Here is a 15,513-nt window from a genome sequence, read left to right as displayed (position 1 = left end):
ATCAAGTTTGTTTCTTTCTCTGATTTTTTTTTTAATCAGTACAAAATAATCTGGATAATCCATGATGACACTTGCACTAATGGAACCTCTCTAGGCAGCAGCATTGACAGGATGTGCATTAATCCACCCCTGCCTCTAAATGGCAATTAAACACTTTGCATTTCAAAACAGCACTAATACAATCTACATTTGTTAACATTTAATTTAGCACACAATCAGCCTATTATGACAATATGTTGTATACCAATAATCAGAATCAAGTTTATTGCCAGGTAGGTTTACACATATGAGGAATTTGCATTTGGTGTATCATGAATCAAACAACATGAACAACATAAGAAACAATGTGAAAGAGTTTATGGTACAGGGCAGTGTATCAGTAGGCTGGGTGAATCTTCCGCCTGACAGACTCAGAGCAGGGCACGAACGCCCATGTAGATTGTATCGGACTTCCTGGTCTCCTCTGTGTTGCTCTGCTCCTCCTGTAAAGCTGCCTGGAGAGGGGGAAGCTCTAGCTAGGTTACGGCCTGTTTTAAGGCTCAGTCCCCTGCTGTAAGTAGCATACTTAAAAGGTGAATTAACACCTCTTCGACACCGAGGTGAGCTGCGGAGTGCATCTGTCCGCAGAGCAGTGAGGTTAGCTGGGATTGCGCTAACAGGAGGAGGGGACTCAGTTCCGTGTTTTTATCTATCAGGCTTCAGACGAAGAATAACAAGAAACTTTTGGAGATAAACCTGGAGAGTGTGAGGTATGTTTGTGAAAAACAGCGGACATTAAATAATGCTATTTTACTGTAACGTGGATAATGCTTTAAGGCGGTTACAATCAGCTATCCATATGCTGCTCCAGGTGCCAGAGCTACTTCCTGTTCGCGTTAATTGCATTATCATGTTGGGAAGTTATTTAATTAATCTTGGATCACTGATCACTAACTGGAAAGACCCCATTGGTTATGACAACATACTTCCCCTTTTTACTCACCCATCTTTTGGGAGGTCAGAGGTGGATGTAGCTAGAGTCTTGCTCAAGGGCACTTCAGAAATGTTGACTCCCTAGTTATTACCTTTTAAGATTTCCAAAATGAGTTGCTCATAAGTAATGCCCGGCGGAAGGTCTATACACGTGATTACAGTGTTTTGCATTGTTATAGCACTGATTTACAGCTGAAATGATTAGAAAGCCAAGCATTTAGCAAAACAAAAACCCAGATATTTTCTTAAGAGGAGGCTGGGTACCAGGTTTGAGTCAAAAGATATTTCATTTTGGCATTAAAGTGTGTCATTTCACCAAAGACACATTTTCAATAGGAAGTTAATGTGTCTGCTTAACAGAGAGATGCACCATGTCGATACTACTTAAACAAGTTATGTACCAATGTTTTGTATGTAAACTTCAATGGTTACAACTTGTCAAAAACGGGTTCAGAAGAATTTCAGCTTTTTCTTCATCAAATTCTGATGGGAAAAGCTGATGGTATTGATCCCTCTGTAGAGCACTATTTACAGCCCACATTTCAATCAATATCTGCTTCACACTTCACTATAGTTATTAACTTCAGGTAATCCTCCAATTTCACAGCATCGGGAGAGTCACATAAATCTACACTATTGAATCAAGTGCTCTGCTAGTAAAACTAAACTGAATATAAATATAATTTTTTAGCCTTTGAAAAATGTGTTTTTTTATTTCTTGGTAAAAAGGAAAATCCATTAGTGTTAATTATCTCAACAGGAGGTCAAATGAGCTGCCTCTCCTCTCTACATCACGTTCCTCATCCAGCCTGTCTGCATTATTTTCCACCATCAGTCTCTTACTTTGAAATTCATTCTAGCAGCAGACTATCAAACATACCCCATACATCATTAATTTAGTATCTGACTCTGCCATGCATATATTTTGAGTCCCTGAGTCACCAATACAGGATACATCAGGCCTTTTCACATACTGTATCTAATTTTTCAGTACTGCAGTGGCTTCGGGATGCTGATAGTGGCATTTCAGTACAGAAACTACTAACTGTTGTTTCTTTGAGTTGTTTCTGTGACAATCAAGTCATTTACTAATTCCCATTGTAAAAAGAAAAGAAGCAGCAATTCACTGAGAGAAATCTATTGACTCGTTCTCCGTGTTACAAAAAATAAGCTATTGATTTAGTTTCTGTTAATGAACTCTGGTTTTGCAGCGAGTTTCACTCCAGGTCTTTCACAAAACACCGTTCTTAGAGTCATCTAAGTGTCTTTGTTATTAATGGCCTGAAACATAAAAAAAAGCAGTCCACATGACAAATACATTACCATACCAACCTTTAACAAATGTCTCTTGTCCCCCTCACTGAAACAAGTTTTTCTTGAAATGGTCTGCTCGGCAAGCTGAATCAGATATACACTGGTAAACAGTCACATGCATAACTATAAGAGTAGGAACCTGTTTAACAAAGATACTCCATGAAATGAAGTAAAGGGAAGTACTTATGTACACATTTTCTCAAAGGTCTTACAGTTGTCCCTAGCATGAATAATGATTTCCCCTTTTTAAGATGTGGTATTATCTGATTACTATATCTAAAGCATTTACATGTTGGCAACATTTTAATGCCTGTTACATTTCAGTAAAATGGAGATCTGTAACCTGAACTTAAAGTTGGCATGGTAACTAAATCCTGCTCCTCCAGGTTTCTTAGTTTGAATGATGAGAGCTGATAGCCTTTTGCTAATAGATGACCTGATGATAAGGTAAAAGACAGTCCGTTTTATAGTTACAACAATGTAATGTGATGATGAATCCGTTTTTGTTGGAATTTTCCTTAAAGTATTTTTAGTTAAGTTTGAAATAAAGCAAGTACCAGCACCCTAAAATGACAGTACAGCATGTGTTAAAACTATTGTTTCTGTTTACTACCACCGGAGCAGAGACGCACGCTTCAGTAATCCCAGACTCCTGGTGAAAGTGATACTCGCAGACACACCAGACGTCTAACCTGACCTCCCTCTGTGCCTGACTCATCTGCGCGATGACACGGCTGTTGAAAAGGGTAAAGAGGGTTGGTTTGGTTTGTGTTCGAGCATACATTATTTTAAAATACAGAAAGTAATTTTTTCCCCCAAGTATCCCAAATGCCTTCAATATCAGAATAGTAGATAACGTTCTCCTCATATTTGTCAGACAAAAAGGTTTGTGTTTCAAAAGATTGGTAGATAGATAGGTTGAGACGGCAGCTATGTCCAAATAATACATTTAATTATCAAAAAGTCCATCCAAGTCACACTTGAAGGATGGGTTTACTTTGCTTTACACAGCAGTGCTTTGAGCTAAATGCTAACATCAGCATGCTAATATGCTCACAATGAAAAGGCTAATATGCTGATGTTCAGTAAGTATAATGTGCCGTAACCATTTTCTTAGCATGGCTTGTTAGCAGGCTTACATTTGCTTTTTAGCAGTAAACACAATTTACTGGTTCCAAATTGCATGGTGATTCATACATTCACTATATCACACATTTACCTCGAATGGGCAGTAGAGGAAAAGTTTAAAGGATTGGCAAACTCCTTAGGATTGGTCCTCCTAAGCCTTATTCATACAGGAAGTGCCTCGGGACAGGGAGGGGTGACTTGGCAAAGACGGCACACCAGTAACAGTTAATAGAGGATGACTAAACAGATACAAAATACAATCATATGCAATCAACACAAATGCTCAGATGATTTCTTCAACATTATTGATCTTTAAATGTGTTGTGAGTGAGAGGCCAGATGGGTGTGGTGCTGTGTGCAGTAGGATGGGCTGGGTAATACGAAGCATACAAAGAGGGTCTGGTTAGTGATCTGGAGTCGGGCTCTAATGAACTGTTTAAATTCAAACCAGAGATGGCGGCCGTTTACTAATTTAATCCCAGAAGCGCTGTAGGAACGCCACATCTTTTTAATACTAATTAATACAGACGTAAAAGTCAAGATTAGGTCATTGCTCAGTTAAGCCTAATGGATAGATGGAATCCTCAGGAATTACCAATTCGGCTGCTCCCCCTGTAAAGCTCAGGTTTTAGTGAGGAGACGGCGCCGAGGTCCATCAGCCGTCCTCAGGGAATTAGCATTTTTACTCAGTCTGTGTTATCTGCATAAAATAGTGAGGCCTTCTTTTGGTTTTCTGACATTTGATCCCCTTTGAAGTCCAAACATCTTTATCAACACACACTCAGACCTCCTCCATTGCTTATTCATGAGGCTCGGGCACACACTCAGGCCCCGTGCGGCTCAGGCTACTGGAGGCGTCTCTGTTGAAGCTTTGTTTGTTTCACTTTTAAAGCCAAAATTGCCATTTCCTAATCCTTCAGCAGCCTCTTCGTTTCTCTGAGAGAATTTGGTGAGGTGGTTTGGCCTGTTGGGATTAGGCCAGTCATTGTTTTTTCTCCTTCAGTTTATGCTTCCTGCTGATATTTGCTGATTCACTCTGCAGACTTATAAACCCCTTATCTTTGTTTATATTGCTTGAGGATATGGAGCACTTTTTTTAAGAAAATGTATTCAGACTCTGAATTGCTTTGGTAACACACTCACACACTTTGATATTGCTTTAATGAAGAGAGGGCAGTTATATACAGCTTGGGGAATTCATCAATTTGTAGATTAAAGTTATTTGCATTAATTTTGAGAATTGACTTTTTTAGATCATTTAAAATACTAAACATATTTTCTTTGAGAGTTAGTATTTTATTTGTCTTACGTGACAGCAAATCTATTATTTTAGGGTGTTGGATAACGGCTGGTCGCTGTAAAGAAAATGCTATATGACAATATTTAATTTATACAAGATATTTCCACAATGAGATGATACATAATCATCAGTAATGACGATTTAACGACTAGGCGCATAAAGAAAAATACACCTTCTAGAACAGAACATTTAATAACTTTACTATAATGCAGCTTTAAAACAAAGACAACACTCACCAAATTGCGATATCAGAACTCCAAGATGATTAGAATATCAATATTTGACCCAGTATTAGTATTGGTTTGGTGGTCAGAAAAATATAAGAAATGTATCGCTTAAGACCCTGGAGAACTGTAGATTTACACCAGAAAGTCAACAATCAGTTAAGTGAAAAATAATAGTTAATTTCTGCCCCTATCTACTATCTAATTCTCTTCTTTCTTTCTTTTTATGTTCTCCACATCTCTCTTCCCCCCCCCTACTTCCTCACCATCTGTCCTCCGTCTCTCCTCGCAGCATGTGGTGGGAGCCGCAGGTTTTGTAGAATGAAGAGCCCGGCGCACCGCACCAGGGACATCGAGAGGCAAGCTGGCTACCTGAGGCCCGAGCACTGCGCCCCCCCCCCGCTGCGCTACGGCTCCGACACCATGTGGTTCATCCGCGACGGCTGCGGCATCGTGTGCGGCGTCATCACCTGGTTCCTGGTCTTTTACGCCGAGTTTGTGGTGGTGTTCGTCGTGTTGCTGCCTGCCAAGAGCGTGATCTACAGCCTCTTCAACGGGCTGATCTTCAACGCCCTCGGGGTCCTCGCCCTCGCCTCTCATGCTAAGGCCATGTGCACAGACCCGGTCAGTCACACTCTCATCTGGTTACTTTACTGTCTCCCAGTACTCTAATAACACACAGATTGTAGATACAAAATGGTTGTAGCGTCTGCAGATGCATGTTTTTAGATCTAGTTTTAATGTCACTATAATATTTGCGTTGATCCTTTATGGTACATATGTTTTAATGTAATTATGACAGACTTTAATGAGACACAGCGAACTTGTGGTAACTCTACTGTGGTATTCCAGTGTAGAGTTTGGTTTTGGACCCACTGCTTACATATTACCTGGGGCCACTTACTGACATTATCCTGCCCCATTGATATATTTCCTTTTTAAAAGGGTAATTTCCATGTGTATGGAACGTCTCCAGCTAAATCAATGACAGGAAAACCCTGTAAAACATCCACAGGTACAGAAACTACAATTGTATTCCTTGTAAATGCCTCTGTTTTCTTCAGGGAGCCGTGCCTAAAGGGAACGCTACCAAAGAGTTCATCGAAAGCCTGCAGCTCAAACCCGGACAGGTGGTCTACAAGTGTCCCAAGTGCTGCAGCATAAAGCCTGACCGAGCTCACCACTGCAGGTACGACACTCCCTGTGATAGTGCAGATTGTAGGGAAGATTACAAACTTGGCAACTTCTAAGATGTGGGTCTGGGCGATTAGAGTTTTCTGCTGAAGTCTGCACATTGCAGAGGAAAGTCCTCATGCGTCTCTTCACTTCTTTACTCATCTGTTCCAATGATGAATCGCCGGCCTCTACTGTGTGTGTTTTTCTTTGAGCGTAGCATTTCCCTGCAGGCTTTGCAGGTGGATGTTAAGGAGTTCCCTCTGGGGCAGCTCAGTGGTACCCTGGGATCTTCAGGCATGAAAAGCACAAAAACACTTCAGCGTAACTGAATTGTAAAGCCAGTGACTCATGCTGGCTCAGAGAGAAAAATGGGTGTCAGTTTAAATTAAGAAGATTATATCTTCTTCTTATGAGTCATTCCTGTGGGTGGTTAATGATACCCTTGTCTCTAGTGACCAATAGGAAGAGAATATATTACACAAAAGATTGCAGCTTTATAAATATTGATTTAGCTTGGAGAGTGTGTAAACAATGAATAAATCTAGCAGGATTTTCTGCTTCGTCAGATGACAACTTCTGAATTGTCAGACCTTACTTGAGATGCATAAGAAATGTAATTCTATGAGATAAATACACACAAACATACACACACACACACACACACACGGACATAGTCCAGCCACCATGATTGAGAGCACAACGATCCTGTCTCTCACTTCACTTTGATTGTGTCCTTATCTTACTATTATTAGAAAAAGACACACTGTTTTCAGATTGGTATTTTGCCTGCAATGTTTGTATTAATTTTCATCAACTTTATCTTTGTGCCCACAGTGTGTGTAAACGCTGCATCAAAAAGATGGACCACCACTGTCCCTGGGTGAATAACTGTGTCGGAGAGAGCAATCAGAAATACTTTGTGCTCTTCACAGTGAGTCCTAAAACACTTGAACCAATATGCTTTTACACAAGTAATAGTGTTGGCTGTATTGCATGGCTAAATATGTAAGCAAAAATATTGAGGAGCAGAAATGCAACAAGTACCTGCCGCCTTCATTCTATATTTACTGTTTGTATCTCAACTCATATGCAACCCCTATGTAAATAACATGGTTATGAAATATAGATTAGATACATGTCTTGATATTATGATTATCTTATGCTTTGTTTTGCTCTTTTTCTCTCCACAGATGTATATTTCACTCATATCTTTCCATGCCCTGATCTTGGTGGCCTTCCATTTTGTTTTCTGCTTTGAAGAAGACTGGACAAGTACGTGATGAACTGATGTAGCAGCTGCTCAGTGTACTCAGGGACTTTATTGTTTTACCACCATTAATGTGCAAATATAGCTGATTATATCCAAGGGAGAATTGTAAAGATGCAAAGCTGCAAACGTATAGTCCATTCTTACCAACCATATCCAGAATGTACCATTAGTAGTTATATTCTTATGTCCTGTGAGAGATTTTTAGGAAAGAGCTTGACTTCATTTTATTACTGTGCATTTTCACACAGATAAAATACTCCTTTACAACGTGACAAATCTTTCTTCCCTCTTGTTTTCCAGAGTGCAGTAACTTCTCTCCACCGGCTACCGTCATCCTCCTCATCCTCCTCTGCTTTGAGGCTCTCCTCTTCCTGATCTTCACTGCAGTCATGTTTGGGACCCAGGTCCACTCCATCTGCTCCGATGAGACGGTGAGTGAAAAACCTAAAAGTCATTAAATAGTCAGACTTTAAAAAATCCAAATTGGAATCAGCCAAGGAAATGACATCTGGTGCATCCCTAACAACCAAATCACTCATCTGTTTTTGAATAAGTATGTGTTGGGCTGGTTGAGTTTAGGCAGCAAGTTATCCTGACACACATGTAGGCGCTTTCTTTCTGCCGCTCTGACTTTTTAAAATAAGTCATGAATTCATCCTGTGTGTTGTTTACTAAATCATAGCACAGATGATAGCAGGAGCAGGTCATTTGCTTACTCTGCAGCCTCCAGGTAGGTGAGATTATTTCCCATACTGTGTCGGCTCAACCACCCACAACAATGACTCACAGCGGCTTGATCTTCTATACAAACATCCTCTACTTCAGTCCATTTTGTGCCTGCGTGCTGTCCTTTGACACCAGGGAATGCTGACAGTGAGTCACCATAATCATAATTAAAGGAATACTTGTTGATTATTTTTAAATACATTACTTTTTTTTATCCAATGGCTCCGATGAATACAATCTAAGGGTTGAGAAAAGTATTTTTTTTATCCTGCTTTTCTGATTCTACGTTCACCGTGGAGGCATCCAATAATTTCAATTACGCGTTCAAGGTAACAAAGGGAGTTACTGATGGCTGAATATATACCAGACCACAAAAAAAAGTACAAATACAAAACATCCCTGTCACTCGTTACTTTATAATGGTTCATTTAACATTTGGATACACAGCTATATGTTCAGCTTTAATCAGTTCTGGAGATTGTCAGATTCTGATGTTTGTCACTTCTTTTACCTGCAGGGCATCGAACAGCTTAAGAAGGAGGAGAGACGATGGGCCAAAAGGTCCAAATGGATGAATTTGAAGGTGGTATTTGGCCATCCGTTCTCTATAGCCTGGCTGAGCCCCTTTGCAACACCCGACCACGGCAAGGCAGACTTTTACCAGTACATTGTGTGAAAACTGAAGCCTGGCTGTGCTCTGCTGCTTTGGACTTCCCCGATATCCCTTCCTATTGGCTGGACCTCAACGAGCATGAACTCCTCTTTACCACTTCTACATTTTCTTTCATTTATGCCTATTTTGTTTATCAATATTATCAGGGTGTTCCGTTGTGAGTTCTGTTGTCAAAGATGTTTTGGTTTTTAAAACATTCACCTTCTTTTTATTTTTGTTTGTTTGAGTTGTTGCAACAACTTGACAAGAAGCACTTAAACCACAGCCAGAGGCGGAGTTCTTCCTGCAGTATGTCTGATCATTTCCTGCTTCCAAAACTAGACAATAATGTGAACTCGAAACTGAAGTCCAGAAAGTTTCCCTGTCCGTGTGACAAAATGGACTCCGGAGTTTGTCTTCCTTTGTAAACATTGTAACCCTTTCACTTCTTTATATGCTGTATTCCTGTTGTTGCAATAGTCTTTTGCTACGGGTGATTTGCCTTAGAACAGTGCATTAGTGAACGTTGGCCTCTGCTTTTTTGTTTAAAGAAATGTTTATTATTTTGCCTTATCAAGACATTCAGGGTGAGACAGGATCATATTAGTTAAATATTTTAATAAATGAGATTGTCTTGTTGTTCTTTGATGCCAGATAGGTGGATAAATCCAGGTATTTTAGGAAATGTAACTTGACACTGCATTTTATCAAATGTATGTTTTGATTTACATACTTTTAGTCTGCACTTTATCCCCCCTTTCTTGCTTATCATATACAAACAGGTTAGGTATGTGTTTTTTGTTGTTTGGACGAGCCATTAGCTAATTTCCAGCCAAAACCGGAGCTGTGAAGGACATCCAAAGGCTGTAGGACAGTTCACTGCCTTAGTTAAAGTTATACTCTGGTTGATATGGCAACAGTCAATGGTTTCCATAGCACAATTTATAATACTACAGTGAACCCTCGCTGAGCAGCTATTTTGTCAGAAATACGACCAAAACAAGCAGCAGTAGCAACGATGCTACCAAACAAAATGAACAATCAGCACCATAATCAGCTGTGCTCTGATTTTATGTTTGGACCTCAAGCGAATTAAGATAAACAGTGTGTGGGGCTTGTCCTTCAGGAGGAGGAGATGAGAGCAGGCAACATGATAACATAATTAAAGTTTAACTAGGGACCATCTGGTGATTCAGACCACAGCAGCCACACTGCCAAATCGGTTCAGGGCGTAAAGTAGGGCTGACTTTGGCCCCTTCAGCGTTTCCTGCACCCCTACTTAAGCCTTCCTCAGACTACTCCTGAGTTCTAATCTGCAGCAATATATTTTTTCCTCCTTGAATTTTGTATCGAAACACACTGTGACTATTAATGAAATAAGATTAAACGCTAACGCTTTGAGTCGCTTATTGGTAATTTCAATGTGTGGCAAGAAAGGCAGACTTGCCTCTGACAAAGAAAAACACTATACGGAGAGGTAATAACTGAATTAATTTACATCAAATGGTTACTTGGTATAAATCTTGAGCTGAAATTCATGGAAATCCTATGGATTATAATTTTAAAATCACTTCGAAGGTAAGCAGTTGTGTCTAGTCCAAGAAGCGCTGCAGCTTTTAAATGTCAATCGTATTTATAATTCAGTAGTTTGTTTTGACCAGTGTCTTTTTGTTTATTCGACAACTCTTGTGCAGCGAATCTAGTCGACCTCTTGGCTTCGTACCAGTTTAAATCGGTCACCAGCAATTGATGGAATTTGCTTTTCGATAATCCAGTTTGTCATAGATTGTAGTTGTGAGCCTGGCTAGAGGGGAAAAGCCTGCAGGATAAAATGTTGGTTTGAATTTAGACCAGTGTAAAATGTTCACCGAGGCCTGAAAGATCATATTAGGAATGCACGTTTTAACAGCACTGGAGCATCCAGTGTGAGGAGGATGTTTCACTTTTGGGAATAATTTGGTGCAGATAGGAAATAGTCCACTTCAAAGCATTTAACACTTAAAAATGCCTTTGCTGAAATGTGTTCGAAAGCCTTACTGTATTTAAAACAACGTTTTAAGGGTGATGAAAGGACACATTTGAACATACATGTTGCCAAATTGAATGCTTATTGAAGGGATGCATTGAAGTAACCATTTCAAGACAGGTTTTATGAAATGCAAACATTTTATCATATGGAGATGCAATGGTTTCTGTTTACACATACTGTACACCAGCTTTCTTCTAGAATTGTTTAATATGTCCTTTGTGGTCAGGTATGAATAGCCTTTTTTAGTACTTACTGTGGACCACATTTTCTTTTTGACTGGTATTTGTTTAAAGGGGAATGAAATAAAATGGTATGTGACACAACTTTCTTCGATTGTTATGGTTAATGATTATTGCCATCCGTTTTCTTTATATTTTGGCAGAAATTTTTTCACTAATTCGGGTATTTAAAATAAAAAATGAGAGAGAGCAAGGTATTCCTTTTTGAGATAATTGGCTTTCTTATTAGAGGGATGGAATCAAAAATTATACTTGACACTATTGTCAAATAACTACATTCAAACACATAAATTATACAATTCTGTCCAAGCTGTTATCTGCCATGTTACTGGGGTGCAAGCCTTTTAAAAAGGCTTTAAAGGGATTTAAGTTTCATCTGCCATTTTTCCAAGAGGTATTTAAAGAAAGGGCTGGTCTAATGAAGCATCACCGTGTGAATACAGGTAGACTAGCTCAGGGCTAACATCACATCCAGCCCTATAAAGTGAGAACGCATTTCATACATTACTTAGGAAATTGAGCCCAATGAATATAATGTCCCTGTTTGTTGTAGGAAAACAGTCAGGCCATTTACTTATTCAACCTTGGAAAGTAGAATGGCTCTATAAAGCTACTCTGTTTAAAGACGAAAGCTGTCTTGAAGACGTACTTAACATCTTCTCACAGCCAATAATATCTGAGTGATGGAGACGAGAATCTTGTTTGTCAGATATGATGTTTTATTTAATAATTCAACAGTGTTTCTTCTCTCAGTGAGGATGGCAATTGATACATTCTTTAAAGTGTTTCCTATTAAGAGAATATATTTACACTTTTACAAACCTTCAGAATAAATTGATAACTAATCTTTATATCTAAGTTGTACCAACAAACTACTGCAAAATCGGTGTCTTTCCGTTTATTCTACCATGAGATGAGTCAAAACTTTACTGAATCAGAAAAAGGGCTCATACATTTACTGTTTTATAGCAGTGCAGTACATTAACTTATCAATGTGACACACACCGTGTGAGGTCGACGTTATAACTCAGTGATTTTCAAATCTCTCTGTACAACCCAATCTACAGTTTAAGTGCACAATACATCACACCCAGGGCCATGCGGCTGTCATGGAGCTTTAAATGTGGCAACTGCCAAGCTCCAGCTGGTTATATTACAGTGGGAGTGGATTCACAGGTAGATGGTTTAACATCATATCATGCCAATAACTGGAGGAAAAACCAGGCACATTATAACCCTTCAGAATGTAAAGAAAAATATTACATATATCAAAGGCGTGTTAAAGAAATATTTTGACATTTTTGGAAGTGCAATTATTTCCTTTCTTGCTGAGAGTTTGATGAGAAGATCTCTCATGTCTTTATACAGCTAGCAGCCTAGCTTATCAGAACAACTGTAAAGAGCTAGCCTGTGGTAACATACCAAACAGCACCTCCTAAACTCATATACTCACAAGTTATATGCAGCGATCCGGTAGTCCACAAATAAAAAATAAACTGTCAAATTGTCAAGTAGTGAGAAATAGTCTGGCAGATAACCTCCCATTAAGCCCTACCTAAATCTGTCAAGTAAATAGGAAGCTAGACTGGTTAGCTTAGCATAGACTATAAACCTGCCTGTCTCTCTGTTCAAATGCCAAATTACACCCTACTGGTAGTACTTGAAGGCCTCCTATTCCCCTTAAATAGAGACAGGCTAGCTGTTTCCCCTGTTTTCAGTCTTGATGATAAACTAAGCTAACTTGCTAACATCTACAGTTTATATTGTGAGACCAGACATAAGAGTTGTATCAATCTTCTTATCTAACTCTCTACAAGAAAGCAAATTCACTTCTCTGTGGCTGTGAGTTATCTCCACTGTTTAAGAAATATAACAACACTCAGCCAACCTTTAACTTTAGAGCTTCATAATCACATTGTCACTGCAGTCACATTAATAGAGACGCATGTAAATCACATGATACAAACCCTACACAGCAGCAGCTGGAAGGATATATTTGTGCATTGCTGCTGTGGAACATTACATACAGGTATTAGAGCTACCATTCTGCATTTATGTATCTAGACAACAGCAAAGTGTGATCTTAAAATAGTTAAATAAAGCAACCTTTCATGTCATATTCAGTCCAACCCCTGCTGATTTACGCTTACCGAAACGTCCCTCTAGCAGCATGTTTTTTCATTTTCTACATTACATCATGAATACTCAAAGCATCATTCACTTTTATACACATCACAGTGTTATGAGATTTAAAGGTGAATAATTGTATTGCTCTCTCACTGACAAATCTAGGGATGTAGAGGGAGCTTTTAATAAAGCCAGGTTAAACCCAGAGTGATGAAGGTCTATGGACAGGAAAATATAAGATTGTAAATGCATGGCGCACGCATAAAGCTCAACAGGCAATTAAAGAGGCCATGTGATGTCTCTGATGCTTAAGACGGTTTGGATACTTTAGTCACATGATTGTGAATTTAATAACATTATTCAGCTCACAGGGACTTCCCTCTGATGTGGACTGATGCTCCAGGATGCTTTGGTGTGAGAGATTTGAGTTCAATTTTCAGTAGAAACATGCAATGTCCAACATAAAGTGGAAGAGCATCTTCCTCTGAATCATAAAATGTGTCATGCTCCTATCTTGAGGTTCAAGCTGTCAAGAAAGGCAAATCATATTTTTTTTAAAGAACCAAAGGATGAAACTTTCAAAGCTACATAAGTATTATTTCTTGTGAAAATAAGATTTCTTCAGCTAAGTGCTTCACTATTAACCTGCCTCAAGCATGCATAAAATGCAACGTCAGTGTAAAATGTTTACAGTGACTGTCTTAGTTATTTAAGGAAATGTCAGAATTAAGAAAGCTTGATTTGACAGCTACGATACATAATGCACTGGCTGATTAATAGTGACATCGTGAGCATGGCCAATGATGCTATTTGTCCATTTCTCATGAACACAACACCAAAGATTGACGAGAGATCAGTCTGACCATATGGCCACAGGTTTTCAAAGTACACATACATATCTGTTAATCATTTTGTGTCTATTCCTTTAATGAAATAGTTTTGAATGCAATGACTTCCTTAGTGTAGAGAGTTAGATGAAGATTTGTGAAGATTGTAACTCTCAATTGTCTGTCAAATACAAAGCTGCAGCTAAAGAACTTTAGCTTAGCACAAAGCCAGTAAAAGGGGAAAAAGCTAGCCTGGCTCTGTACAAAACTAACAATATATGACTTGTTTTTCAATCCATACAATACCATATTGAAAAACAAAGACTTTGTGGTTTTACCGAATGAGTAAAAAAATAGGTATAACATGTTAACTACAGAGATTGGATGATACTAGTAGGCAGATCTTCTTAAGTTCAAGAAGAACCAGGCTCTCTGTTACCCTCTGCCACTTGTTATGCTAAGCTTACTGTACAAACATACAGTGCATGGTGTCAATGTTTTCATCTAACTCTCTGTCGGAAGTGCATTTCCCAAAATGTCAAATTATTTGTAGCCTTTTCCATTGCCTCACACCTCTGTTAGCTCACACGCTTTTTTTGCTGCTGTTGACAAAAAGATTTCCCAAAAGTAGCATAAAGCTAGTATCAGTTTTGCTTTATTGTAAGCTCGTCTGCAAAGATAATTTTAGAGCATCTGGGAAACTGGGCACAGGCATCCATTATCTTGTCTCCACTAGCCAGATTGTAGCTGGGCATGGCCAGACTGGCTAAAGGCCAACGCCTCCTCTGATTTTAAAACAGACCTAAACAATGCTGTTCCTCAGCCAAACGGCAACCTAAAGGATAACTGTTAACAATACAAATAAAGCATTTGCTTTTCATAAGGAATCATTCATTTTGAGGGGCATTTAGTTATTCCGAATACAATTTCTCTAATAAAACTTTGAGGGAGGGAAGACAGCATGTTTTTTTAAATGACATTTTCTTTGGCTAGATCAAATCAGAGGAGATGCCAACCAAAATACTCCTATTACCACAGTAATAGGCCAGTTGGAGCCAGGCCCAACTCTAGTGGAGACCAGTCATATCATTCGTCCTTGTGTCTTGCGTCATGTTGTGCATCCTGCGGTGAAACCCTCTGCAGTACCAACAGACCAGAGAAGGTCAGGGAGATCCCAACCCACCACAACGTTATCTGGGCTTCACCAAAGATCAGCTGGCCCAGGAAAGCCTGCAGGGAGAAAAGAATTAGGGTTTATTTTTTTAACAAAGTAAATCAGTCTCTTTAATGATGCCTTGAGGGGATATGTCAAACAAGGAGGTGAACTTAGTTATTTCTGAAAATATTCCTAGCCTAGTTTCTAAAATAAAGCAGCTTTTACAGTATAAGGACGAAAGGTCACTTTGAAAATAACATACTCCACTACAGCAAGTATTATGCTTAGAGGACAAGTGGTAAGGCTAGATCCTGTAAAATAAACGGTTACTTACGGAAGATATGAAGTTGGAGGCTGTGGTGGTCACAGTGGT

The 15,513-nt window shown here is 39.1% G+C and overlaps 2 protein-coding genes across 2 annotated transcripts in view; one reads left to right on the top strand and one right to left on the bottom strand.

Annotated features, from left to right (window-relative positions):
- The first annotated feature begins 424 nt into the window (after positions 1-424).
- On the top strand, positions 425-11,119 carry zdhhc3b (zDHHC palmitoyltransferase 3b). Its single transcript, XM_010780769.1, has 7 exons — positions 425-749; positions 5,231-5,562; positions 6,003-6,127; positions 6,949-7,045; positions 7,305-7,386; positions 7,685-7,815; positions 8,628-11,119. The coding sequence occupies exons 2-7, from the start codon at positions 5,260-5,262 to the stop codon at positions 8,784-8,786; spliced, it is 897 nt and encodes a 298-aa protein (XP_010779071.1). The 5' UTR covers positions 425-749; positions 5,231-5,259; the 3' UTR covers positions 8,787-11,119.
- Positions 11,120-11,731: 612 nt separating this feature from the next.
- tmem42b (transmembrane protein 42b) overlaps positions 11,732-15,513 on the bottom strand; it is a 5,070-nt gene continuing 1,288 nt past the window's right edge. Inside the window, exons 2-3 of the mRNA XM_010780768.1 lie at positions 15,475-15,513; positions 11,732-15,214 (exon numbers count right to left, since the gene is read on the bottom strand). The exon at positions 15,475-15,513 is cut by the window's right edge and continues 108 nt beyond it. Of these exons, the coding sequence (XP_010779070.1) occupies positions 15,071-15,214; positions 15,475-15,513 (183 nt within the window). The 3' untranslated portion in view covers positions 11,732-15,070. The remainder of the gene's footprint in view (positions 15,215-15,474) is intronic.

This window comes from Notothenia coriiceps, unplaced genomic scaffold, assembly GCF_000735185.1.
Source record: "Notothenia coriiceps isolate Sejong01 unplaced genomic scaffold, NC01 NC01_scaffold00022154, whole genome shotgun sequence".
Taxonomy (NCBI): domain Eukaryota; kingdom Metazoa; phylum Chordata; class Actinopteri; order Perciformes; family Nototheniidae; genus Notothenia; species Notothenia coriiceps.
This window is presented reverse-complemented; position numbering and strand designations above follow the sequence as displayed.

Excerpts from the sequence above, each read along its gene's own strand:
- zdhhc3b (XM_010780769.1), top strand. The coding sequence starts at position 5,260 with ATGAAGAGCCCGGCGCACCGCACCAGGGACATCGAGAGGCAAGCTGGC. Across the intron at positions 7,387-7,684 it reads CTTTGAAGAAGACTGGACAA|AGTGCAGTAACTTCTCTCCA; the intron begins GTACGTGATGAA and ends CTTGTTTTCCAG. Across the intron at positions 7,816-8,627 it reads CCATCTGCTCCGATGAGACG|GGCATCGAACAGCTTAAGAA; the intron begins GTGAGTGAAAAA and ends TTTTACCTGCAG.